Raw genomic sequence first — 27,565 nt, forward strand, 5'->3', positions numbered from 1 at the left:
ATGTTGAACAACACACACCATTTGTGGTTTTGAATTTTTATTCTGTCTCTCAAACATACTGGCTCTGTTATAATATTTTGCTCTTTTGTAGGAGTCCTTTATTAGTCTTTTGGGATAATCTCGCTTGCTAGCTGTTTCAAGGGCAGGGCATTGTACCTGTGTGAGAACACAATCCTGGCAGTAGTCAGTGAAGGCAAAATTCTTCACAGAGCCTCGAAGGAGTCTTGCCTGTGCCTTCTTAAGTGGAGATGGAATCTGGTGGCGTGCCTGCGTGGATCTGTGCCCTGGTTCCTCTCTCCTTGGTGATCCATTCTGGAGGGTTATAGGATTAACCACTGGGTTTTAGCCTGCATTGTAGAATCAGATAGGGATTTAAGACACTAAGGTCCTCATTTTGACATTGGCAGTCTTTGCAAACGCTGCCAATGTTGCGCCCGCCAAATGACCACTAGTGTTGGCGGTCTTCACACTGCCATATTATGGCTACTGGCTGCTCTCCGCCACTATTAGGCTGGGAAGCAGCCAGCAGCCAAACTGGCGGGCGACGGTCTAGTGGAGGTTGCTCCACCACCACGTCACCACAACACCGCCCGCCGTATTACATCACTGAAAATGGCGTGGTAGTGTTGTGGTGATGGGGTGCTGGAGGCAGAGCAAGCACCATGGACCTGTTCCCTCCCCTACAACCACCAGGTAAGGTGATCGACCGACAGGGGAGGGGAGAGGTGTTGAGTGTTGTGTGCGTGAATGGAGGGGTGGGTGGGTGGGTGTGTGTGTGTGTGTATGTATGTATGGACGGGGTTGAGGGGTGTTGTGTGTGTTTGTGTGCGTGTGTATGTGTACTTATGTGAATTCGTGTATGCAAGGGTGGAGGGGTGTCATGGCTGTGTGTGTGAATGCGTGTGCATGTATGTATGTATGTGTGATGTGTGCCTGCGTGGATGTACAGGGGGAGGGGGGCTTCAGAATGGGGATCGGGGGCTCGGGGGGTCACTGCTTGGGGGTGGGGAGCTTCTGATGGGGTCAGTGGGTGGGGGAAGGGTCCTACATGGAGGGGGGAGTCAGGGAGTCCTGCAGTGGTGACAGGAATGAGTATTCCTGTAACCAGTATCGTTACTGCCAGGGATTCCATAGCGGGCTACCGCCGCAGAATCCCTGGCAGTAAGGATACTCAAAATACCGCGGGAAGTGTTAGGTGAATTGCAGAGTCGAAGGTGGTCAACCTTTGGCCAGGCTACCCCCTGTTTCCCCACCCCAACCCAGCATAATTTGGCATTCCTGAACCACCACGCTGTCAATAACAATTGAGGGTAAAGATTGTTTAGTCTTGAATATCACTTTCATGAGTTCTGCGAAAGATTACATAAAAGCTGAATGTGAACCTTAGCTGCTTGTGTTTAAGAACTTCAAACTGTCTACTAAAATACGGAAGCCACCTAGACGCAAGTGATTAGCAACAAATAATATAATTATGAAGAGAAACAGATCAGTCATAGTCTTTATAATATCCCTCGAATAACTTCTAAGTTACAGTCACTGAATGTGTTTTTGGATAAGCTTGATTATCATAACATTTAAAAAACAGAAGAATGAGCTTGAAATGTGCATTAGATAGAATCACACTTCATCACTTGTTGCATTTTCAGTAACACATGCTAAAATGAAAGGGCTTGCTGCACTGTAAGACATGAAATTACGACAGCCATAGCGAACATACTAAGCCATCCATGCCTTGTGGATCACGAATGGCAGTTTTACATCCAGAGGTGGCACAGGATCTTTTTCACAAACAGGTAGAACCCTAGTCCAGTCTTTTCACCACTGCTGAGAACTCGCAATGTCAGCGCTTAGGTGTATTGGAGTTTCCAGTGCGTCTCAAGTTGGAGAGATGTTCAACGTGGAGTGGAACTTGGGACACCTATGTGCTTTCCTGCTGATACCTCTCCTGCTCTGCGTTCTGTAGAAGGTCAGGCCATAACGGGCCCAAGTCATCCTTCTGGCACCTGATTAGGCATGAAGAGAATGGTATCCTGAACTCCTGGTCATGATCATCTGCTGTCCGAAAAGGCTGCATCTTTGGGAGGATCTCCTGTTGCAGATGTAGTGCCAAACAAGTATGGCCTCAGCTTCTTCAAAGCGCAAACCACTGCAAAGGCCTCCCTTTCTATGGCTGACCAACGCTTTACCCTGGGGAGTCAACCTTCTGCTTATAAAAGCTGCAGGTTGGTCCTGGCTTTTGAATTCAGTTGTGACAGTACTGCCCCAACTCCTACGTCAAACAAATGTCTGTACTGTGAATTGCTTGGAGTAGTCAGGGCTTTTTAAAATAGGCCAAACAAAGGGGGAGAAGGGCGGTTAAAGGGGGAGGGTCTATCCTCCTTGAAGCTTCAGTAAACGTATTTAGAGACCCAACCCAGAAGGGGGAAACTTTCACAGAAAAAAAGTTTTTTTGTTAGAAAAACCCTCACCCACCAGGGTTTCCCCTTGGTGGCATGCTTCATCATAGGGCTTCCTCCCATTCTGCTGCAGAACGAGGCATGCTGCAACCGACGGAATACGTGGGAGCACTGTTGGTGTCAACGATGTGGATGCTAGAAAAGGATAGGAGTGGTGGGGTCTTGGTAAGTTAAAAATACTACCCTCTGGATGATATTATTAGTTTAATATGTCTCACAGGGGTGGTATGATTAAAAGGGGGTGTCAGGAGGGTGGGTATATTTGGTACCTGTCCTCCTTAGTGGTCTACATGTTTCGCAGTTTACCCCTAAACTCCTCATCAGGACCAAAGTGATCTCCCTAGTATCACTCCTCGTACGCCTACCACTAATGGAAGTACTATTACTATTCACTGTGGTAAGGTGATATATACAATTAAATTAAATACTACCCATCAGTGTCAATGTTCTGCTGGGCAAATTTTCAGTGTTTATGCTGATCGCATCATAGGTTCTCCGGGAGGGGGGTGTGCTTGTAGTCACACATTCTTCAAAGCAATACTCCTGCCAAAAACCTACTCCTCACCTCACAGTGGGCTGAATTCGACACAGCCTTACCACAGTGAATAGTAACAGTATGTTCGATGGCATCTGTCGCTGTAGATACGCATGTTCTGCAATAGCTCGCCATCTGGTGTTGGGCCGGAGTGTTACAAGTTGTTTTTCTTCGAAGAAGTCTTTCGAGTCACGGGACCGAGTGACTCCTCCTTTTGTCTCCATTGCGCATGGGCGTCGACTCCATCCTCGATTGTTTTTTTTCCGCCATCGGGTTCGGACGTGTTCCTGTCGCTCCGAGTTTCGGAACAGAAAAAATAGTTAATTTCGGAAGATTTTCGTCGGTATTGTTGCGTTCGGGATCGGCATACTTACATTCAACACCGCATCGAAGATCGAAGAGCTCCGGTGCCCTTCGGGGTAATTTTTCGATCCTCCGTCGGGGCCTGGTCGGCCCGACCGCGTGCTGAAGAACGCCGATGGAACGGACCCCGTTCCGTTTCTGCCCCAAATGCCACAATAAATACCCCTACACAGACCAACACTTGGTCTGCAACCTGTGCCTGTCACCTGAGCACAGCGAAGACACCTGCGAGGCCTGTCGTGCGTTCCGGTCCCGAAAAACACTCCGAGACCGTCGAGCCAGAAGACTTCAAATGGCGTCCGCACCGACAGCCCGACGGGAGTTCGAGGAACAGGAAGAGGAAGGTACCTTCTCGATCCAAGACTCAGACTCCGAAGGATTCGACGATACACAAACCGTGAGTAAGACGTCGAAATCCACACAAAGAAACATTTACAAGGCCCAGGGGACGCCACTGCCACCAGGCCATGGCTCAACCCATAAAATCGGTGACCGACCGTCGGCACCGAAAAAGGCCCAAACAGTGCCGAGATCGTCCGACTCCGGTCGAGACACCGGCACGCAGCCTTCTCGGGACCGAGAAAGTGCTGGAGACAAGCCTCGACACCGAGATGCCGGTGTGGACACGGCTCGACGCCGAGACAGCGGCACCGAAACAGATCGACGCCGAGAGGTTTCGGCCCCGAAAAGGAAAAAAGTCACCTCGGAGCCGAAAAAACACGCAGACAAAGTTTCGACGCCGAAACAAACTGCAAGCGACCCAGCTTCAGGCTCTTATACAGAAGAGCACTCGCTAACCTCCCAAATGCAGAAGCATAGGTTTGAGGAAGAGCTACAAGCAACTGATGCGGACCATACGCAAAAGCGTATCTTCATTCAGCAGGGGACAGGAAAAATAAGCACCCTTCCCCCCATTAGGAGAAAGAGAAGGTTGGAGTTCCAGACGGAACAAGCACCACAACCAAAAGTGGTGAAAAGAGTTACACCACCACCCTCTCCTCCGCCCGTGATTAACGTTTCACCAGCACAAACGCCATCACACTCCCCAGCTCACACCACCATGAGCCAGGGTGACCAAGACCAGGACGCATGGGACCTATACGACGCCCCAGTGTCAGATAACAGCCCAGAGGCATACCCTACAAAACCATCTCCACCAGAAGACAGCACCGCGTACTCTCAGGTGGTGGCTAGAGCAGCACAATTTCACAACGTAAGCCTCCACTCAGAACAGGTCGAGGATGATTTCTTGTTCAACACACTCTCCTCCACCCACAGCTCCTACCAAAGCCTGCCTATGCTCCCTGGTATGCTCCGGCACGCAAAAGACATATTTAAGGACCCGGTCAAAAGTAGGGCAATCACACCAAGGGTGGAAAAAAAGTATAAGCCGCCTCCTACAGACCCGGCTTTCATCACAACACAGCTGCCACCAGACTCTGTTGTTGTAGGAGCAGCTAGGAAAAGGGCCAACTCTCACACATCTGGAGATGCACCACCCCCAGATAAAGAAAGCCGCAAGTTTGATGCAGCTGGTAAAAGAGTCGCAGCACAAGCTGCAAACCAGTGGCGCATCGCGAACTCCCAGGCACTACTTGCGCGCTATGACAGAGCCCACTGGGACGAGATGCAACATCTCATTGAACATCTGCCCAAAGACTTCCAAAATAGGGCAAAACAAGTGGTTGAGGAGGGACAGGCCATCTCCAACAACCAGATCCGTTCCTCCATGGACGCTGCAGATACAGCTGCACGGACAATTAATACATCTGTAACTATCAGAAGGCATGCATGGCTCCGAACGTCTGGATTTAAACCAGAGATTCAACAAGCAGTTCTCAATATGCCTTTTAATGAAACAGAACTGTTCGGTCCAGAAGTGGACACAGCGATTGAGAAACTCAAAAAAGATACGGACACTGCCAAAGCCATGGGCGCACTCTACTCCCCGCAGAGCAGAGGGAATTACAGCTCATTCCGTAAAACGCCCTTTCGAGGGGGGTTTCGGGGTCAAAGCACACAAGCCAGCACCTCACAAGCAACACCGTCCACTTACCAGGGACAGTATACAGGAGGTTTTCGGGGACAATATAGAGGAGGGCAATTCCCTAGAAATAGAGGAAGATTCCAAAGCCCCAAAACCCCTACTACTAAACAGTGACTCACATGTCACTCACCCCCTCCACACAACACCAGTGGGGGGACGAATAGGTCATTATTACAGAGCGTGGGAAAAAATCACTACAGACACTTGGGTTCTAGCAATTATCCAACATGGTTACTGCATAGAATTTCTACAGTTCCCTCCAAACATACCACCAAAAGCACAAAATTTAACAACACACCATTCCAATCTCCTAGAGATAGAAGTGCAGGCACTATTGCAAAAGAATGCAATCGAATTAGTGCCAAACACACAAATAAACACAGGAGTTTACTCACTGTACTTTCTGATACCAAAGAAGGACAAAACACTGAGACCAATCCTAGACCTCAGAGTAGTGAACACTTTCATCAAATCAGACCACTTCCACATGGTCACACTACAAGAAGTATTGCCATTGCTAAAGCTGCACGACTACATGGCAACTTTAGACCTCAAGGATGCTTATTTCCATATACCAATTCACCCATCGCACAGGAAATACCTAAGGTTTGTATTCAAAGGAATACATTACCAATTCAAGGTACTGCCTTTCGGATTAACAACCGCACCAAGAGTCTTTACCAAATGTCTAGCGGTAGTCGCTGCACACATCAGAAGGCAGCAAATACATGTGTTCCCATATCTAGACGACTGGCTAATCAAGGCCCATTCGTTAATAGAGTGCTCAAATCACACAAATCATATCATACAAACCCTCTTCAAACTAGGGTTCACCGTCAATTTCACAAAATCCAAAATTCGGCCACGCAAGGTACAACAATACCTGGGAGCCATAATAGACACATCAAAAGGAGTAGCCACTCCAAGTCCACAAAGAATTCAAAATTTCAACACCATCATACAACGCATGTATCCAACACAAAAGATACAGGCAAAGATGGTATTAGAACTCCTAGGCATGATGTCATCATGCATAGCCATTGTCCCAAACGCAAGACTGCACATAAGGCCCTTACAACAATGCCTAGCATCACAGTGGTCTCAAGCACAGGGTCACCTTCTAGATCTGGTGTTAATAGACCGCCAAACTTACCTCTCGCTTCTGTGGTGGAACAACATAAATTTAAACAAGGGGCGGCCTTTCCAAGACCCAGTGCCACAATACGTAATAACAACAGATGCTTCCATGACAGGGTGGGGAGCACACCTCGATCAACACAGCATACAAGGACAATGGAACGTACATCAAACAAAACTGCATATCAATCACCTAGAACTTCTTGCAGTTTTTCAAGCACTAAAAGCTTTCCAACCAATAATAGTTCACAAATACATTCTCGTCAAAACAGACAACATGACAACAATGTATTATCTAAACAAGCAGGGAGGGACGCACTCCACGCAGTTAAGCCTGTTAGCACAAAAAATTTGGCATTGGGCAATTCACAACCAAATTCGCCTAATTGCACAGTTTATACCAGGGATACAAAATCAACTCGCAGACAATCTCTCTCGAGATCACCAACAGGTCCACGAATGGGAAATTCACCCCCAAATACTGAACACTTATTTCAAACTCTGGGGAACACCTCAGATAGACTTGTTTGCGACAAGGGAGAACGCAAAATGCCAAAACTTCGCATCCAGATACCCACACAAACAATCCCAAGGCAATGCCCTATGGATGAACTGGTCAGGGATATTTGCTTACGCTTTTCCTCCTCTCCCTCTCCTTCCTTACCTGGTAAACAAACTCAGTCAAAGCAAACTCAAACTCATGTTGATAGCACCAACTTGGGCAAGGCAACCCTGGTACACAACGCTGCTAGACCTATCAGTGGTACCCTGCATCAAATTGCCCAACAGGCCAGATCTGTTGACACAGCACAACCAAAAGATCAGACACCCAGATCCAGCATCGCTGAATCTAGCAATCTGGCTCCTGAAATCCTAGAATTCGGGCACTTACAACTTACCCAAGAATGTATGGAAGTCATAAAACAAGCAAGAAGGCCATCCACCAGGCACTGCTATGCAAGTAAATGGAAGAGGTTTGTTTGCTACTGCCATATTAATCAAATACAACCATTACACACAACTCCAGAACATGTAGTGGGTTACTTGCTTCACTTACAAAAATCTAACCTAGCTTTCTCTTCCATTAAGATTCACCTTGCAGCAATATCTGCATACCTGCAGACTACCTATTCAACTTCCCTATATAAAATACCAGTCATTAAAGCATTCATGGAGGGCCTTAGGAGAATTATACCACCAAGAACACTACCTGTTCCTTCATGGAACCTAAATGTTGTCCTAACTAGACTTATGGGTCCACCTTTTGAACCCATGCACTCCTGCGACATACAGTTCCTAACCTGGAAGGTGGCATTTCTCATCGCCATTACTTCCCTGAGAAGAGTAAGCGAAATTCAGGCGTTTACTATACAGGAACCTTTTATACAACTACACAAAAATAAAGTCGTCCTAAGGACCAATCCTAAATTTTTGCCAAAGGTTATTTCACCGTTCCATCTAAATCAAACAGTGGAACTTCCGGTGTTCTTTCCACAGCCAGATACCGTAGCTGAAAGGGCACTACATACATTAGATGTCAAAAGAGCATTAATGTATTACATTGACAGAACAAAGAACATCAGAAAGACTAAACAACTCTTTATTGCATTTCAAAAACCTCATGCAGGAAACCCAATTTCAAAACAAGGTATAGCCAGATGGATAGTTAAATGCATCCAAATCTGCTACCTTAAAGCTAAACGACAGCTGCCCATTACACCAAGGGCACACTCAACCAGAAAGAAAGGTGCTACCATGGCCTTTCTAGGAAACATCCCAATGCAAGAAATATGTAAGGCAGCCACATGGTCTACGCCTCACACATTCACCAAGCACTACTGTGTAGACGTGTTATCCGCACAACAAGCCACAGTAGGTCAAGCTGTATTAAGGACATTATTTCAGACTACTTCCACTCCTACAGGCTGATCCACCGCTTTTGGGGAAATAACTGCTTACTAGTCTATTGCAGAACATGCGTATCTACAGCGACAGATGCCATCGAACTGAAAATGTCACTTACCCAGTGTACATCTGTTCGTGGCATCAGTCGCAGTAGATTCGCATGTGCCCACCCGCCTCCCCGGGAGCCTGTAGCAGTTTGGAAGTTACCTTCAATTATTTATATATGTATCATCTCAACCTTAAATAAGTGCATACTTAGTCACTCCATTGCATGGGCACTATTACTACAATTCAACTCCTACCTCACCCTCTGCGGGGAAAAACAATCGAGGATGGAGTCGACGCCCATGCGCAATGGAGACAAAAGGAGGAGTCACTCGGTCCCGTGACTCGAAAGACTTCTTCGAAGAAAAACAACTTGTAACACTCCGGCCCAACACCAGATGGCGAGCTATTGCAGAACATGCGAATCTACTGCGACTGATGCCACGAACAGATGTACACTGGGTAAGTGACATTTTCATTCCATTAGTGGTAGGCGTACGAGGAGTGATTTCTTCCTATCCCTCATTTGCCATGAGCAGAGTTCTATCAGACCTGTCATAGTAGGGCTTAAGGCGGTTCGCATGAAGCACCGTGAGGGGGGTTCTGGATTTGCCACGGTCTATCAAGTTGGTAACCTCACCCTTTTTGTGTGGGGACCACTCCACTAGTCCTGGAGTGCCCTGGGAGCCACAGGCTCCAGGACCCACACTTTCTGCCCTGGCTGGTACACAGTCAGTACAGCCTTCTGGTCATGCCATTGTTTCTGCAGCTCCTGGCTGGCCTGAATGTTTTAGTGTCCCTCTTAATGTACTCAGCCATTCTTGATCTGAGGCCAAGCACATAACCCACAATGTCTTGCTTGAGAGGTTGCTCCCAGCCTTCTCTACTTAGAGCAAGGGGACCCCTAACAGGGTGCCCAGACAGAAGTTCAGACTCTTCTGGGGAACCTCCCTAACTACTCTTAACACCAGGCTCTAAGTAAAGTTTGGAGCAAGGCTATGCCAGACCCTAGCTTACCCAAACTCAGGAGACTAGAACGCTAACACTAAGTGTATAGTGTACCTACAGTTACTAAATGGTATTTATTGTGGAAAGTACCTAGTGCAGAGTGGTAAGGCAAGTACAAGTGTCATCCCACCAATGTAGGACGCTGGCTGGTGTGTGATGAGCGCCTATGGTGTTATCACCTTATACCAGGTCCAGGTATCCCCTATTAATGAGGTGTAGATGGTGTCTAAAAAGCCAGGGGTCTCTAGAGGTAGCTGTGGATGAGCAGCCAAGACTTTTCTAGGAGACATGCAAAGCGTATGCAATACCACTATAGTCACACAGCACTTAGACACATGAAAGAACTACACTGCCATAAAAATAAAGGCACTTTATTAAGGTAACACAAATACTAAAATACTGTATAGGCAAAACCCTACTAGCAGGTGAGTAAACACTCTATATTATATACACATTAGTAATCAGGCATGGGCATAGAAAGCAATAGAAAACAGTGAAATAACAGAAAATAATAGAGACCCTAGGGGGAGGCCAAACCATATACTAAGTAAATGGAATGCGAAAGGCAGGCCCCCGCCAGAGGAAGTGGAGTCTGTAGAAGGGAGCTGGAGAAAATAGGAACCTCAAAAGGTAAGTACCAGTGTGCCCTCCAGCGAACAGGAGAGAAGAGTTGAGTAACCTGTTTTTTCCCCAAACCCGCAGGTAAACTTTGTTAAAATACTGTGCAAGACTGGAAGAAACAGAAGATGGATCCTGACAGAAGAGGACCTGCAAATGAAGGGGACCACGTTCAGTTCCAGTTTGAGTGCCCGGTTGGGGCACGAGCCACTACCCATCCTTCTGGAGGTGCAGGACCACTTTGACGGTGAAGACTAGGAGTCGGCTAGGCAGCACAGGAGCAGGAGAAGAGTTCCAGAAGAGTTGCAGTCAGTAAGTGGTGTGGAAAAACCACCAACAAGCCTTGGCAAAGGCAAGAGTTGCAGTGGAAGAGTTGCAGAGCTGCTGGTGACCAGGAAGGTCCAAGGGGACTCAACCCAATGAAGGGAGTACCCAGACGACCCTCGGCAGTGAGGAGAGCCAGAATTCGAGCATGCAGCCCTCACAGGCAGCAGGCGCAGGAGTCAGTGAGGCCCACTCAGCACACCTGAAGAGGAGTCCCACATCACTAGAGCAGCAGACAGGAGACTGTGCTTTGCAGGAAGAGTTCTGGAGGCTGGGGTTACACGGAGTCTGAAGATCCCTTTGAAGAAGAGCCAACAAGCCTTGGTAGCTGCAAGAGTCGTGGTGCACAGGGGTAGTGTCACGCAGGGAGAGGCAAAGACTCACCACCTGCCATGTTGGACAGCTGGTAGAGGGGACAGAGGGGAGCACTCCAGACCACCACCTGTGTTGCAGGATCAATGCAAAGTTGCAGGAGAGAGGATCAACAAGGCCCAGTCGTCAATGCAGTTGGTGCCTGCGGATACAGGGGAGTGACTCCTTCTTGCTTCTAGTGCAGACTGAAGACTTGCCGCCCTCAGAGGATGCACACCCAGGGCAATGTTGCAGTTAATGCAAGGAGCCAGAGAAACAATGTTGCAGAGCGCAGTCGTCTCTGGAGCTGCAGATTGTGGGTTCCTGTGAAGTCCATTTGCGGGTCCAGTGGCCAGAAATTGAAGTAAATGATGCAGAGGAGTCCTGCTGGAATCTTGCACGTCGAATCTGAGGACCCACCCAAGAGGGGGACCCTAAATAACCCAGGAAGGGGGATTGGTCATCTAGCAGACTGGCCACCTATCAGGAGGGGTCTGTGATGTCACCTGCCTCACCTTGCCACTCAGATGCTCCCAGGGGTCTCTGCATAATGTGGATTCAAGATGGCAGAATGAAGTGGCCTCCTGGAGCAGCTCTGGCACCACCCCTGGGTGGTCATGGACAAGAGATTGGTTACTCCCCATTCCATTGTAGAGTTCCACACCAGAGCAGGGACTGGGGGTCTCTGGACTGGTGCAAACCGGTTTATGCAAGGAGGGCACCAAATGTGCCCTTCAAAGCATACCAGTGTATTGGGTAGGCTACCCCTCCCAAGCCATGTAACACTTATTTCCAAAGGGAGAGGGTGTTGCCTCCCTCTCCCAAAGGAAATCATTTGTTCTGCCTTCCTGGGCTTGAGCTGGTCAAGCAACAGGAGGGCAGAAACCCGTCTGTAGGATGGCAGCAGCGCAGGCTGCCCAGGAAAGCCCTGCAGAGTGGTAGGAGCAAAGCCGGGGGTCCTCTAAGAAGCCCCCAGAGTGCGTGGGATCATACAACCAATACTGGCAACAGTATTGGGGTATGATTTCAACATGTACCCTCATGATACCAAACATGCCCAGGTTCAGAGTTAGTATTATATAGCTGAACATGGGTAGTGACCTGTGTCTAGTAGACGGGTAAAATGGCTTCCCCACACTTACGAAGTGCAGGAAATTGGACCTGGAGTTTGTAGGGGCACCTCTGCTCATGCAGGGTGCCCTCTCACACAGGTACCTGCACCCTGCCCTCTGTGCTAGGAGGGCCAGCCATAGGGGTGACTTACAGTGACCTGTAGTGAAAGGTTGCATGCACCTTTTCATGCAGGCTGCAATGGCAGGCCTGCAGACACTTTTTTCATGGGCTCCCATGGTTGGCATAATACATGCTGCAGCCCAGGGAGAATCCCCTGGTACCCCAATACCCTGGGTACCTAGGTACCATATACTAGGGACTTACATGGGGGCACTATTATGCCAATTTGAAGGGGTGGGGGGGGGGGCAAAGTCCAGAACAACTAAATTTAGGAGGGGAGAGAGCACACTCACTGGGGTCCTAGTTAGCAGGATCCTAGTGAACAAAGTCAAAACACACTGACAGCAGCTTAAAAGTGGGGGTACCCATGCCAAAAAGAGGGTACTTTCCTACAGCAGCAGCAAGGAAGGGTTCTGCATTCAACCCTGCACAACCTACACCTCCGTGTTTGGAGACTGAGCGGCAACAGTTGAGTGATTTTGACGAGCACAGTAACGCCTTAGTTTGGGTTCCATTAAAGGGTACTGTTGGCTCTTTAGCCTTTTTACTGCTGTCAGACCGGCCCTCATTATTCAGATCACCAGTTGTGATATGTTTCTTTAAGGAGTTACAATATGTTTCCCCCTTCTTCGTTTGTTAAGCACCAGTGAGATTTAAATGTGGTCCTCACATTCCTCATGTGTGTGCCCTCTCAGCATCTACACTGTTGTGCGGTTCGGTTGATTGAACAAGGTACGTACCCTGTCGGTCCACCCACCCTACACAACTTTCTACCCAGAAAAGCTGGTTCTGCAGACGCTAGGCTCCTTTTTCCCCAAAGGTAGTGACTCCCTTTCATGTCGGTCAGAACATCACTTTTCCGGTGTTCTTTATCATGCCTCACCCTTCTTGTAGAGACTTCACCAGCTGGATCCGAAAAGTGCTCCCATCTTTTACATTGATCGTACCAAAGAGCACCTGGTGGATGATCTGCTCTTTATCGAATTCTCTGGAGCAAAGAAAGGCAAAGCTGTGCTTAAAGAACCATCTTGCGCTGGATTATACTCTGTTTTAAGAACTGCTATACACACCTAGATGCAGTCCCCTGAAAGTTTGCGGGCTCATTCTACCAGGACCAGGGTGCTACCACTGCTTTGGCATGAAATGTGCTGGTTCTAGACTTTCGCCAGGCTGCTACGTGAACATCACTCCATACATTCAGGAGACCCCATTTTCTTGACAGCCAGGCCCACCAGGAAGGACACTTTGCCTGCTCAGTCCTTCAGGACTTTTCGGTTTGAGCCAGTTCACAGCCCCACCTCCTGGAAGATACTGCTCTGGTATCCATTCAGAAGTTGAGGGATCTGGGTTTATAAGTCTCTATCAGAGGAACAAGCTACTTACCTTTGGTAATGCTCTTTCTGATAGAGGCACTATCTAACTGCCCCCATGGATCTTTAGAAAAAGGTCTTTATAGGTTGGACACTTAAAGAGCTCTTAGCTTTTTAATCTAGCATACAACAGATCACTGGGTTAGTGATCAACTACCTTATGACTCGAAGGTGAACCTAATCCAGGCTAGCTGTATGCTAAAACATACTATGCTGTGGCTAAAAAGAAGCCTGCCAAGAGCCTTTCGGCTCATTCCACCATAATCAAGGCTGTCATGATACTGTTGGCTGCAGGGGTTTTGGTGTTCTCTTTTAGTGAGGCTATGACATGGACCTGTGTTCACACCTTCTCAAGGTAACAATGTCTTGACAATCAAGTCCATAGGCATGAGGTTATCATGAATTTCAGTGGTGCCACCTATTGATTGGGAGCAATTGCTACAAAAGGTTTCTGATGCATTTTGGTGTCTGGGGGAATTCAAAAGGTGAGGAATCTGCAAGTTCAATGCTGCTTCCTCCAGAAAGAGCATTGCTCAAAGTAAGTAACTTACCTGTTTTGAAGCATTTGAAAGGTAAAGTTGTGTATGATGATGTTTTGTTAAGTAACATAGTATTATTTTTCATCAGATCTTTTTACAATCTGATATTGTGTTATAGCACATTTATTGACTAACAAAAAAATGTTTTACTACATATTTATTAACTTAGTTGTTTTGGTTATTTAGGAGTCCATACGATGGCTGGAGGATGAAAAAGCCCTTCTAGAAATGACTGAAGAAGTAGACTATGATGTTGATTCCTACGCTACACAACTTGAAGTAATCCTTGAACAAAAGATAGATATTCTTACTGAACTACGAGGTATGTTGCAGTAGTTAGTTACACAATCAGTAGCGAGCTGCAAGCTGTGGGTCCCCTTTGATTAGCCTATTCAAGCTCTTAAGAAGTGTTTTGGGGGAATGGCTTTGGCACTATGAAAAACTAGACACCTCTATGACTCATCTGCCCATCTGAAATTCATCTACATCACCCTGCCATTTCAGTCTTATGATTTTTGGTGCTGCATATTCCATCATCTGCTGAAAAAGGGAAATGGGATGAATACATGTCTATCAAGGCTTCATGTCCAGATACAGAGAAATGTGGTCATGACCTTGATCTGTGTACAGCTATGGCCAGAATGCTGGTTAACAATTTTAACCAACAATTTAATGTCTGCATTGGTAGATACATGACACTAAAGGGCTTACCTGCTTTTCTACCCTACAATTTGCTTGGTTTTGCACAATCTGCTTCTTGTTTTCCCTGTGCTTGTTTTCAAATCCTTATCTTATTGATGCTTCTTTTGCAGATTCTTTACCTTATGACTACCCCTCCAGACGCCAGGCTGGTCTGCAAACTGTTCTCCAGATATTGCACTTAAGAAGCACTAAATGGGGCCATGCAGCGTGGGTTACTTAATGTGACAGTACTGGAGCAGATTAGGCACCAAAGTGCTCACTGACATTAGTTCATGAGTTTCTGTGCCTCAACGCAGTTCGTGGCTCTGTAGGTGGTTCTTTGAAAAATTTCCTAAACAACTCAAAAGTGACTCACTCAAACATCCGCTCTGAAGATTTCAGAATTTGACTACTATTATAGGAAAATGCCCTTACTGCATTCACATGACCTCTGCATTTAGTGTTTAGGCTGGGAACATGCTGTTTCCTTGGCCTGCCCTCCTGTTCATTGATGTACCCAAAGGCCGTTAGGAATGGGAAGGCCAAGCTACGTTTGGCCACGTCCTGCAGGGACACGCTTAAGTGTTCCACTTCGAAGCCTGTCAATGCCTCTTCACCTGTTTGTTCTGTACCAGCTTTGTTGCCTGAACTGATGCTCATCTTGAAACAGTGTATAGAGCTTCCTTTAGAGTCAGATTAAGGACCTGATTTAGAGTTTGGCGGACGGGTTACTCCGTCACGAATGTGATGAGTATCCGGTTGTAGGAAAGTACCATCTTGCCTGGCATGTTACCCCCATATTTCACTGTATGCATGTTGTTTTAGTCCTTGTGTCACTGGGACCCTGCCAGGCAGGGCCCCAGTGCTCATAGTATGTGCCCTGTATGTGTTCCCTGTGTGGTGCCTAACTGTATCACTGAGGCTCTGCTAACCAGAACCTCAGTGTTTATGCTCTCTCTGCTTTCTAAATTTGTCACTGCAGGCTAGTGAATAAATTTACCAATTCTCAGTGGCACACTGGTACACCCATATAATTCCCTTGTATATGGTACTGAGGTACCCAGGGTATTGGGGTTCCAGGAGATCCCTATGGGCTGCAGCATTTCTTTTGCCACCCATAGGGAGCTCAGACAATTCTTACACAGGCCTGCCACTGCAGCCTGAGTGAAATAACGTCCACGTTATTTCACAGCCATTTTCCACTGCATATAAGTAACTGTGGGCCATGGCCCCAGTAGAGCCTTGTGCTCTACAGGACAAGTGGACAGGGCCATTTGAGGTAGAAATACCAGAGTGGTATTCTGTTCGTACCAGCGTTTTATGTCCTCCTGGCTTGCCTTTCGGTTCTCTTGAGCGAGTCTCCTGAAATGGGCAGTCTGGTTTCTGAAGGCCAGCATGTAGCTAAATACATCCTGGCTTCCCAGGACCTTGCTCCCAGCCCTCTTTCACCAGACTCAGAGGTCCCCTGACCGGCTGCCCATACAACGGCTCAAAGGGGCTAAAGCCTACCCCCTTCTGTGGTACTTACCAGTAGGCTAACAGAAGGCATGGTAAGAGGACATCCCACTTACGCTTCATGGAGTCTGACAGACCCCCAATCATGCCTTTCAGGGTTCGGTTGAATCTCAACCAACCCATTATTTAGGGGGTGTTAAGGAGTGGTGAACTTGTAGTTGACACTACACTCCTTCCACATGGCCTTTATGTACATGGAGATAAAGTTGGTACCCGATCAGATACCAACTCCTTGGGGAAACCCACTCAAGTAAAGATCCCCATCAGTGCCCGGCCACAACGGACACATCACTGTCCTCGGGGGTATAGCTTCCGGGTACCAGATGGCATGATCTACCAAGACCAGGATGAACCTGTTTCTCAGGGCTGTCTTGGTTCCAGAGGCCCTACTATGTCAATGCCTACCCACTCGAAAGGGGTGCTCACTACAAAAAAGGGTAGGAGGGGGGCTTTACATTTCCCTCCACTTTTGCCACTTGCTTGGCAAGTGTGACAAGTCCTACAGAACGCATCTGAATTTTTTCTCATTTGGGGCCAGTAGAAGTGGGTGACAAGCCTGCCACATGACCTGCCAGAAGCACATCATGAGCCAAACCAAGTAGGAAGGCTCTAAAGCGCTGGGGTACCACCAGCACACGGGCTGCCCCAGGTTCAGCAGCCTTTGGCTCGCTATACAGGAGACCATTCTCCCAATATATCAGGGGATCCTTGGCCTCCGCGCTAGCTGCCTGGTCCTCGGCCTATTGCTTATTATCAACGAGAGTAGGGCACACCTTCTGCTCCGCGTAAAACTCCTCCCTGGTGGGACCCCTTTCTTGCTGCCAATGGGTCAGCTCAGGTAGGGCTCCCAGTTTGGCCACTTGGTCCCCTGTAGGTGCTAGGGCATCCTCCTCGAGGTCAGCCTCCTCCCGGACCTTGGGAACGTCTGGGGCAGGTTTACCACGCCCCTTTCCCTTTCTCTTGGCAGTCACCTGGGCCATTGTTTCAGGCTCCAGGTCTGTCTGATCACCCTGACTGGCTGCCATGGACCGAGTGGTCACACGCCCACTCCTGCAACCCCCAACATACCCAAGTGTGACCTGAGCTCCACCTCTTTTCAGGCGAAGTCTCTTGGTCATTGCCCAGCAGACAGTCAACAGGCATAGTGGGACTCACAGCTACCCTCAAGGAACCTGAGAATCCCCCTACTCAAAGGGAATCAGCACCACCCTACACTTGCGCTTTGAGTTGTCCACTGCAACTATTTGGTGGAATGCACCAGGGAATATCTGCTCTTCAGACACCAGGTGACACCGGTCAGTGGTCACACTGGCTCCAGTATCTCTGAGAGCCTCTCCCCATTGATGGTCACCCACTGCCTCTATTTCTTAGTGTTATCAGGCATTAGGTTTATCTGGAGCATCTCACGTCCCGTAGTGAGACAAGGGTCATCTCGGTTGGTTACGCACACCCACCTGGGGACCAACTTCTCCCCAAGCGCTACAATGGCCAACCCCTAATGATCTACACAACCACCTTCCCCCTCCCACTCCCCCCCCTCCCCCACCCTAACCCCTGCTCCCCACCAAAAATAAAGGACAAGATGGGTAACCTTGCCCAGTTGAGTCTTCATTGTCTAAGTGGAAATATCTGGAGAGTCCATCTGCATTGGAGTGGTTAATCCCAGGTCTGTGTTCCACTGTATAGTCCATTCCCTGTAGGGAAATGTACGACTTTAACAATTTGGGGTTTTCTCCTTTCATCTGTTTTAGCCATAAGAGAGGTGTGTGGACTGTCTGAACAGTGAAGTGAGTACCAAATAGATATGGTCTGAACTTCTTCATGGCCCATACCACAGCACAGGCCTCCCTCTTTATGGCTAACCAACACTTTTCTCTGGGGGTCAACCTTCTGCTTATAAAAGCTACTGGTTGATCGTGGCCCTCTGTATTGAGTTGTGAGAGAACTGCCACAACCCCTACCTCTGAAGCATCAGTTTGCACTATGAATTTCTTGGAGTAGTTATGGCTTTTTAGAACAGGTGCAGAGCACATGTCCTGTTTGAGTTACTATAGAAAGCTGGCCTAGCCTGTAGTGGGTACCAGTGGTACTTACACTTTGTGCCAGGTCCAGTTATCCCTTATTAGTAGAGCGGAGTAGTGTTCTAGCTGCTTAGGCTGCTAGAGGTAGCTATAGCAGAGCAGCCAAGGCTGAACTAGGAGACATGCAAAGCTCATGTAATACCACTTATATCATATAGTTACTATATCATAAGAAAGACAATACTCACAGTTAGTAAAAGTAAAGGTACTTTATTTTAGTGACAATGTGCCAAAAATATCTTAGAGGATATCCTCCTTAGGAGGTAAGTAAACTACACAAAATATACACACAAATCAAAATCAGGAAAGTAAAACAGTCAGAGAGTAGTGCAAACACTGCAAAACACAGTAGGATGCAATAGGCATAGGGGCAACACAAACCATATACTAAGAAAGTGGAATGTGAACCCCCCCCCCCCTAGGCAAGTGTAGTGTGTAGAGGGTCGCTGGGAGTGTGAGAAAACACTAAGGGTGTAAATGAGACCCCACCCCAAGACCCTGGAAAGTAGGAGTAAAGTGTACTACTATTTCCCCTGAAACCCACTAATGTTGTGATAAAGGATTTTGCAAGGACCACAACAGACTGCAAAGCACTGAAGGACGTATTCCTGGACCTGAAGACCTGCAAAGGAAGGGGTCTAAGTCCAAGAGTCGCTAAAGTGTCCGGGGGGAGAGGGGGAGGGAGGGGCAGCAGCCCACTAAACCCCAAATAAAGGTGCAAAATGGCTGCCTCCGGTTGGAAGAAGCGGCAGGATTTGCAACAACAAAAGGAGGTAGGAAGTTCTTCTTTGTGCAGAAGATGTCCCAAGGCGTGCTGGAGGATGCAGAGTTGCTTCCTTGGCAAAATACCAAAAACAAGCCTTGCTACCTGCAAGAGTCGCGGTTGGAGAAAAAGGGTGCTGCCGAGGCCCAGGAGAGACCAGGATGTCGCTACTTGGGAGAGGAGACAGAGGGAGCCCTCAGCAACGTAGAGAGCCCACGGACAGAAAGGAAGCACCCGCAGAAGTCCTTGAACACGGGATCAAGAAGTCGGAACACAGCAGTCGTCTCAACACTGCAAAGAGATGTCCCACAACACCGGAGATCAACTCAAGGAGCTGAGCATCGCAGAAAGGAGTGCTGGGGACCTAGGCTCGGCTGTGCATGCAGGATTTCTTGGAACTGTGCACAGAAGCCCGTGTAGCTGCAGATCACGCGGTGCACAGGATTACTGTCTGGGGAGGGGAGGCGAGGACTTGCATCCTCCAAATTTGGACAGTTGGACCACTGGACAGTCTGGGTCACTTGGGTCCACCATCTGTGTTCCAGGGGCCACGCTCGTCAGGGTGAGAGGGGACCCAGAGTACTGATGAAGCTGAAGTTTGGTGCCTGCTGGAGCAGGGGGAAGATTCTGTCGACCCACTGGAGATTTCTTCGTGGCTTTCAGTGTAGGTTGAAGGCAGGCACCTCCCAGAGCATGCACCACCAGGAAACAGTCAAGAATGCCGGCAGGATTAGGTGCTACAATGTCGCTGGTAGTCTTCTGGCTACTTTGTTGCAATTTTGCAGGCGTCCTGGAGCAGTCAGCGGTCGATCCTTGGCAGAAGTCGAAGAGAGAAGTGCAGAGGAACCCTGAGGAATTCTTGCAAGTCGTAATCTGAGGAAAAGCCCACTGGAGAGACCCTAAATAGCCCTCGGAGGAGGATTGGCCACCTAGTCAGGTATGCACCTATCAGGAGGGGCCTCTGACGTCACCTGCTGGCACTGGCCACTCAGAGGCCTCCAGAGTGCCTCCACACCTCTGGAAACTAGATGGCAGAGGTCTGAGACACACTGGAGGAGCTCTGGGCACCACCCCTGGGGTGGTTATGGACAGGGGTGTGGTCACGCCCCTTTCCTTTGTCCAGTTTTGCGCCAGAGCAGGGACTGGGGGTTCCCTAAACCGGTGTAGACTGGCTTATGCAAGGAGGGCACCACATGTGCCCTTCAAAGCATTTCCAGAGGCTGGGAGAGGCTACTCATCCCCAGCCATTAACACCTGTTTCCAAAGGGAGAGGGTGTAACACCCTCTCTCAGAGGAAATGCTTTGTTCTGCCTTCCTGGGGCTGGGCTGCCTAGACCCCAGGAGGGCAGAACCCTGCCTGTGGGAAGCAGCAACTGTAGCTGCAGAGAAAACCCCAGAGAGCTGGTTTGGTAGTACTGGGGGTCCATAGTGGAGGCCCCAGGATGCATGGAATTGGCTCCCCAATACCAGATTTGGAATGGGGGACAATTCCATGATCTTAGGCATGTTACATGGCCATATTCGGAGTTACCATTGTGAAGCTACATATAGGTATTGACCTATATGTAGTGCACATGTGTAATGGTGTCCCCGCACTCAAAGTCCGGTGAATTGGCCCTGAACTATGTGGGGGCAACTTCGCTAGTGCAAGGGTGCCCTCACACTTAGTAACTTTGCATCTAACCTTCAGCAAGTGAAGTTTAGACATATAGGTGACTTATAAGTTACTTAAGTGCAGTGAAAATGGCTGTGAAATAACGTGTGCGTTATTTCACTTAGGCTGCAATGGCAGTCCTGTGTAAAGGTTTGTCTGAGCTCCCTATGGGTGCAAAAGGAATGCTGCAGCCCATATGGAATTCCTGGAACCCCAATACCCTGGGTACCTAGGTACCATATACTAGGGAATTATAAGGGTGTTACAGTATGGCAATTGAAATTGGTAAAAGTGATCCCTAGTCTATAGTGACAAATTTAAAGGCAGAGAGAGCATGAGCACTGAGGCTCTGATTAGCAGAGCCTCAGTGACAGAGTTAGGCACTACACAGGCATACACATTTAGGCCACAAACTCTGAGCACTGGGGTCCTGGAGTGCCCTGGGAGCCACAGGCTCCAGGACCCACACGTTCTGCCCTGGCTGGTAAACAGTCAGAACAGCCTTCTGGTCAAGCCATTGCTTCTGCAATTCTTGGCTGGCCTGAATGTTTTTAGGGGCCTTTTTCATGTACTCAGCCATCCTTGATCTGAGGCCAAATACATAGTCCACAATATCTTGTTTAGGGGGCTTGAGGGGTTGCTCCCAATATTCCTTTACAAGTGCTAGTGGGCCCCTAACAGGATGTCCAAATAGAAGCTTAAAGGGGCTGTAGCCCACTCCCTTCTGAGGGACCTCACTAGAGGCAAAAAGGAGGCAAGGTAATAGGACATCCCATCTCCTTCTGAGTTTTTCAGAGAGTCCCATTATCATGCAGTTGAGAGTTTTATTAAACCTCTCAACTAACCCATTTTTGGGGGGATGGTAAGGTGTTGTGAATGTATAGGTTACACCACACTCTTTCAACATAGCTTTCAAGTATGCAGACATAAAGTTGCTACCTGTGTCTGATACTGCCTCTTTTGGGAACCCCACTCTGGAGAAAATACCCAGGAGGTCTTTGGCCACTGCAGGAGTTGTAGTGGTCCTTAGAGGGAAGGCTTCTGGATACCTGGTGACATGGGCCACCACCACCAGTATAAATCTATTGCCAGAGGATGTGGGCGGGTCTAGGGGGGGCCAACAATGTCAACCCCTACCCTTTCAAAGGGTACCCCAACCACTGGTAGTGGTATTAAGGGGGACTTTGGGGTGCCACCTGTCTTGCCACTGGCTTGACAGGTGACCCTGGAGCAACAAAACTCCTTTGTGTCTTCAGACATAGGGGGCCAGTGAAAGTGAGGGACTCATCTGTCCCAAGTCTTGCTTTGTCCCAGGTTATCGGCTAAGAGAATGTCATGTGCTAGGGTCAATAAAAACTCTTTGTATTGCAGAGGTACTACCAATCTCCTGGTGGCCCCAGGTTTCTGTTCCCTTGGCTCTGAATACAGGAAGTTACCTTCCCAGTACACCTTGTGGGTGCCACAGACATCCCATGTCTCCTGTTGGACAGCTTACTCTCCCAACCGCCTAGTGTGGGACATGTTTGTTGAGCCACACTTAACTCCTCCCTGGCAGGCCCCCCTGCACCTAATAGCTCAGCTTTGAGTTCCTCATATGTAGGTTCTGTCCAGGGAAGGGGGAATCCTCCATCGAGAGTGGGGGTTGGGGATGAGAGGAAGGGGTTTTAGACCCACCCCCAGAAGAGTGTTGTAGGCTTGGTGAAGACTCTTTTTTTTATCTTTGTCCAACCTTTGTCATGTCATTTAGCTGCTTCCTTTTTCTTGTTTTTGTCACCCCAGTATGAGCTTTTCTGCTCACCGTTGTTGTGACCCATTTGTCTGCCTTCTTTCACAATTCTTGGGAGAGGGTAGGTCTGAGTCTACCAAGTATTGGTGCAACAATAAGTATATGCTCTCTCAGAATTGTTCAATAAGCCCTCATAATCAGACTCTTTGCTGCCATGTAACCCTCCTTCCAAAGCTTTAACAGAACAGTCCACAATGTCTATCCAATCTTGTGAGGACTCTTTTCTGGTCTCCCTGAACTTTATTCAGTTCTGCTTAGTGGTGAGACGAAACCCATCTAAGAGTGCATACTTAAGTATACTGTAGTTGTCTGCATCCTCTTGTCCTACAGTGAGACGTCTATCCCTCCCCTTATCAGAGAAGGACAACCAGAGGATAGCAGCCCACTGCCGTTGAGGGACCCTCTGAACTTTACAGGCCCTCAAGTGCAACACACCACATATCATCCCCAACCTTGTAGGAGGGAACAGTTTTGTGCCGGTTTTTAGTCAAAAGAATCCTCCCTGACCCTGTGCGCTCTAAAACCTAAGCTAGCCCCAACCCCTGCCTTTCCCTCTCAACTGCTAAGGCCTTCCTATCTAGGGATAGCTGTTGCTGCTGCAGTGTCAGCCTGGCCTCTTCCAGCCTCCGTTTCCTGAGCTCTGTGTCTATGGAGTCTCCCTCTGGGTTGGAGCAGTTGGTCCCCTCAGGCACTGAGGTGACATGGGAATGGACAGAGGAGGATCTGTCCCTAGGCTTACTGACCTTTTCCACTAGCCCTGTGGGTGTAAAGGTAGCCGTACTAGTATGGCTTCCCCTCCCACTTCTTGCAGGGCTTCCAGCCAAGCTAGTCGGTCTGCTAGGGACTTTGTGACCCTGTGAGGAATCCTGCTGATCCTCCCCCAGCTCTAGAATATCTTTTTCTACCTCCGAGGAGTTAAAATCTACTCTCTCCTCCTGATCACCAGCTTGTTCCTGGTCATCCTGAAGGAGGAGGCCCAAGAGCAGGCTCTTATGATTACTCCCCATGTCTAACTTCCTTTCAGCACACATCCCTTTCAATTCCCTGAAGGTCAGGTTCTCATAAGGAGAATCCATGCCCTCATAGTTGTGCCTAGTTGCAGACATGGTATGTGTTAGAGTGGTGTGGGATGTGCCTAACCTTTCTAACTTTTACTGTCTCTGAAGAAGTTTGGAGCAAGGGCTTTACCTAGATCCCTAGCTTACCCAAACCCATAGACTAGGGGCCAGATGTAGCAAAGGGTTTTTACCATTCTGTGTCAATGGGAAAATGTGTTTGTACATATGGCCCTAGATTCCTAACACGAGGAACTGTGTGTTTCTCTAAGTAAGAGTGTCCTTTCCTGTGGAAAGTGCCAGGTGACAGAGTGATAAGGCAATTGCAAGTGCATATCCCACCGCTGCCACCAATGTACGAAGCGGGCCTAGTGTGTGGTGGGTACCTAAGGTACTTACACCTTATACCAGGTATCACCTATTAGAGTAGTGTAGGCAGTGTCTAGAAGCCAGGCTCTCTAGAGGTAGCTGTGGGTGAGCTGCCAAGGCTTAACTAGGAGACATTCAAAGCTCATGCAATACCACAGTAGTCACACAGCACTTACACACATGAAAGAATACACTCAGGCCCTCATTCTGACCCTGGCGGATTGAATCCGCCAGGGCCGAGGGCAGCGAATGCACCGCCAACAGGCTGGCGGTGCATTCATGGGCATTCTGACCGCGGCGGTAACGCCGCGGTCAGAAACGGGAAACCAGCGGTCTCCCGCCGGTTTCCCGCTGCCCATGGGAATCCTCCATGGCGGCGCAGCAAGCTGCGCCGCCATGGGGATTCCGACCCCCTTCCCGCCAGCCTGGTTCTGGCGGTTTACACCGCCAGAACCTGGCTGGCGGGAACAGGTGTCGTGGGGCCCCTGGGGGCCCCTGCAGTGCCCATGCCAATGGCATGGGCACTGCAGGGGCCCCCTAACAGGGCCCCACATTGCTTTTCAGTGTCTGCTTAGCAGACACTGAAAAGCGCGACGGGTGCCACAGCACCCGTCGCACACCTTCCACTCCGCCGGCTCCATTCGGAGCCGGCATCCTCGTGGAAGGCGCTTTCCCGCTGGGCCGGCGGGCGATCTTTTGCAGATCGCCCGCCGGCCCAGCGGGAAAGTTGAAATGCCCCCCGCGGTCTTCTGACCGCGGGGCGGTGTTTGGGCGGTTTCCGCCCGGCGGGCGGCGTCCGCCGCCCGTCCGGGTCGGAATGAGGCCCTCAGTGTTATAAAAATAAAGGTACTTTACTATGGTAACACAACACCAAAATTACTATTGATGCAATACTCCCTTAGGAGGTTAGTAATACACAAGTTATATAAACTAGTTGTCTGAAATAGGCATGAGGTTAGTTAGAAAACAGCACAAATAGTGTAAAACACAGTAGAGAATAGTGGACAGAGTGGGAGCGCAAACTATATACTAAAAAAATGGAATGCGAGAGTGATACCCGCACCTAAGTAAGTGTAGTGTGTAGAGGGGCGATGGGGGTACCAGGAAAGCACAAAGGTAAGTACCAGCGACCAGGAAAGCAGGAGTAAATTACTAGAATTTCCCCCAAAACACCCACTTTGAAGAAAAGAAGAGGATTGCAAAACCCAGAGATGACTGCAAGAAACCAGTGATGGATTCCTGAAGAGGAAGACCCGAGGAAAGAGGGGACCAAGTCCAACAGACACAGCACAGTCCAGTGGGGGCAGGAGCCCCTACCCACTGAGCTGAGGACTACAGGAGTTGGTCGACGGTGAGGAAGGAAGGTCAGCACTGCAGCGCTGGAGTCGGAGTTCCTCAAGGATGCAGGTGATGTCCCACGCCGGAAGAAAGATTGCAGTCTGGGTTGAATCTTGCAAGCCGCATCTGAATTCCTCCCCCAAGCCTTGGCACAGGCAAAACTCGCAGTTGGCAGAAAGTGGTGCTGCTGGGCACCAGCAAGACCCAGGAGGTCTCAACTCAGGGGAGGAGTCAGAGGGGTCCCTCAGCATAGCATAGAGCCCACAGAAGCATAGGCAGCACGCACAGGAGTCCCACACCACGGGGACACAAGGTGCAAATGAAGCCCACAAAGCACTACGGAGAAGGATCCCACGCCACAGGAGAGTCACTCAGGGAGCTGTGCATTACAGGAAGGAGTGCTGGGGGCTGGAGCTACACGATGCCTGAAGACCCTTTGGAGGAAGTGCCACCAAGCCTTGACAGCTGCAAAGGACGCAGTGCACAATGGTACTGTTCTGCGTGGGAAGGCAAGAGCTTACCTCCACCCAAGTTGGACAGCTGGTAGAGAGGACCACCTGGACCACTTCCGACCACCACCTGTGTTGCAGGATCAACGCAGCCGGTCATCGTTGCTTTTGGTGCCAGCGGATGCAGGGGAGTGACTCCTTCACTCCAGGAGAGATATTTTCTTTTTTTTCCTGTGCAGACTGAAGACGGGCTGTCCTCAGAGGATGCACAGCCGCATAAATGTTGCAGAAGCTGGAAGGAGCCTTGGAAACTATGTTGCAGATGAAGTCTTTGTCCTTTTTGCAGATTGTCGGGTCCTGGAGAGTCCAGATGCAGTTTTTTGGTTAGAAGTCGAAGTAAGGGATGCAGAGGAATCCTGCTGGAATCTTGCAAGCCGAATCTGAGGAACCACCCAAAGGAGAGCCCCTAAATAGCCCTGAAAGGAAAGGGGGATTGGTCACCTAGCTGGGTGACCACCTATCAGGAGAGGGCTCTGACATCACCTGCATGGACTGGTCACTCAGATGCTCCCAGAGTTCCCTGCCAACCTTGAATCCAATATGGCAGAACCCAGGGACCCTCTGGAGGAGTTCTGGGCAGTACCCCTGGGGTGGTGATGGACAGGGGAGTGGTCACTCGCCTCTCCATTGTCCAGTTTCGTGCCAGAGCAGGGACTGGAGGTCCCTGAACCGGTGTGGACTGGTTTATGCACGGAGGGCACCAAATGTGCCCTTCAAAGCATACCAGTGGGCTGGGGAGGCTACCCCTCCCAAGTCCAGTAACACCTATTTCCAAAGGGAGAGGGTGTAACACCCCACTCTCAAGGGAAATCCTTTGTTCTGCCTTCCTGGGCTTGAGCTGCTCAAGCAACAGGAGGGCAGAAACCTGTCTGTGAGGTGGCAGCAACTGGGGATGCCCGGGAATTCTCAGAAGGCTGTAGGAGCAATGCTGGAGGTCCTCTAAGGAGCCCCCAGAGTGCATGGAATCATACAACCAATACCTGGAAAAGTGTAGGAGTATGATTCCAGCATGTTTGATACCAAACATGTCTAGGTTCGGAGTTACCATTAGGTAGCTGGACATAGGTAGTGACCTATGTCCAGTACATGCGTAAAATGGCATCCCCGCACTCTCAAACTCCAGTAAAGTAGGTCTGGAATGTGGGGGCTCCTTTGGTAGTGCAGGTGTGCCCTCACACACAGATACCTGCCCTCTGCCCTCTGGGCTGAGAGGGCCTACCATAGGGGTGACTTACAGTGACCTGGTGCAGTGACCTATAATGAAAACGGGTGCATGCACACTGTTCACGCAGACTGCAATGGCAGGCCTGCAGAACCCTTTGCATGGTCTCCCTATGGGTGGCAGAATAATTGCTGCAGCCCATAGGGATCCCCTGGAACCTCAGTTCCCTGGGTACCTAGGTACCATATACTAAGGGCTTACATATGGGCACCACTATGCCAATTATGGGACGAAATGCAGAGTTTTGGGAGAGAGAGCATAATCCTGGTTAGAAGGATCCCAGTGAACACAGTCAAACACACTGACGTCCGGCAGAAAAGGGGGTAACCTTGCCAAGAAAGAGGGTACTTTCCTACAGGATCCCCCTTTATGTGTCCTACCTGGTCACAAGCAAAGCACTTACAGGGTCCTGCCTCTGAAAGCTTTCCTGAAGAGGCCCATGGTTTCTTATCTCCTGGGAGGTGGAAATTCTTACCCGGGTTACTAGATTGGGGCCCTTTGGAGAACTCCTTTTTGTTTACCCTTGTCTAACCCCTACCCCCTCTGCTGGGAACCCTGCCCACCTTTAGCAGAGTCTGTGCCATAAACCTTCTTGTGGAGCCTGGTACTCACCCAGCGGTCCGCATCCATAGAGAGCTTCCTGGGGTCAGTCAGCTTACTA

At 49.2% G+C, this 27,565-nt stretch overlaps 1 protein-coding gene across 5 annotated transcripts in view; it reads left to right on the forward strand.

The window, feature by feature from the left end:
* Positions 1-27,565, forward strand: part of KIF2A (kinesin family member 2A) — a 282,224-nt gene that overhangs the window by 232,079 nt on the left and 22,580 nt on the right. For all 5 annotated transcript variants that reach the window (XM_069222597.1, XM_069222588.1, XM_069222608.1 and 2 more), the window contains one exon: positions 14,118-14,253. In XM_069222597.1, the coding sequence (XP_069078698.1) occupies positions 14,118-14,253 (136 nt within the window). The remainder of the gene's footprint in view (positions 1-14,117; positions 14,254-27,565) is intronic.

Source organism: Pleurodeles waltl, chromosome 1_1 (assembly GCF_031143425.1).
Source record: "Pleurodeles waltl isolate 20211129_DDA chromosome 1_1, aPleWal1.hap1.20221129, whole genome shotgun sequence".
Taxonomy (NCBI): Eukaryota; Metazoa; Chordata; class Amphibia; order Caudata; family Salamandridae; genus Pleurodeles; species Pleurodeles waltl.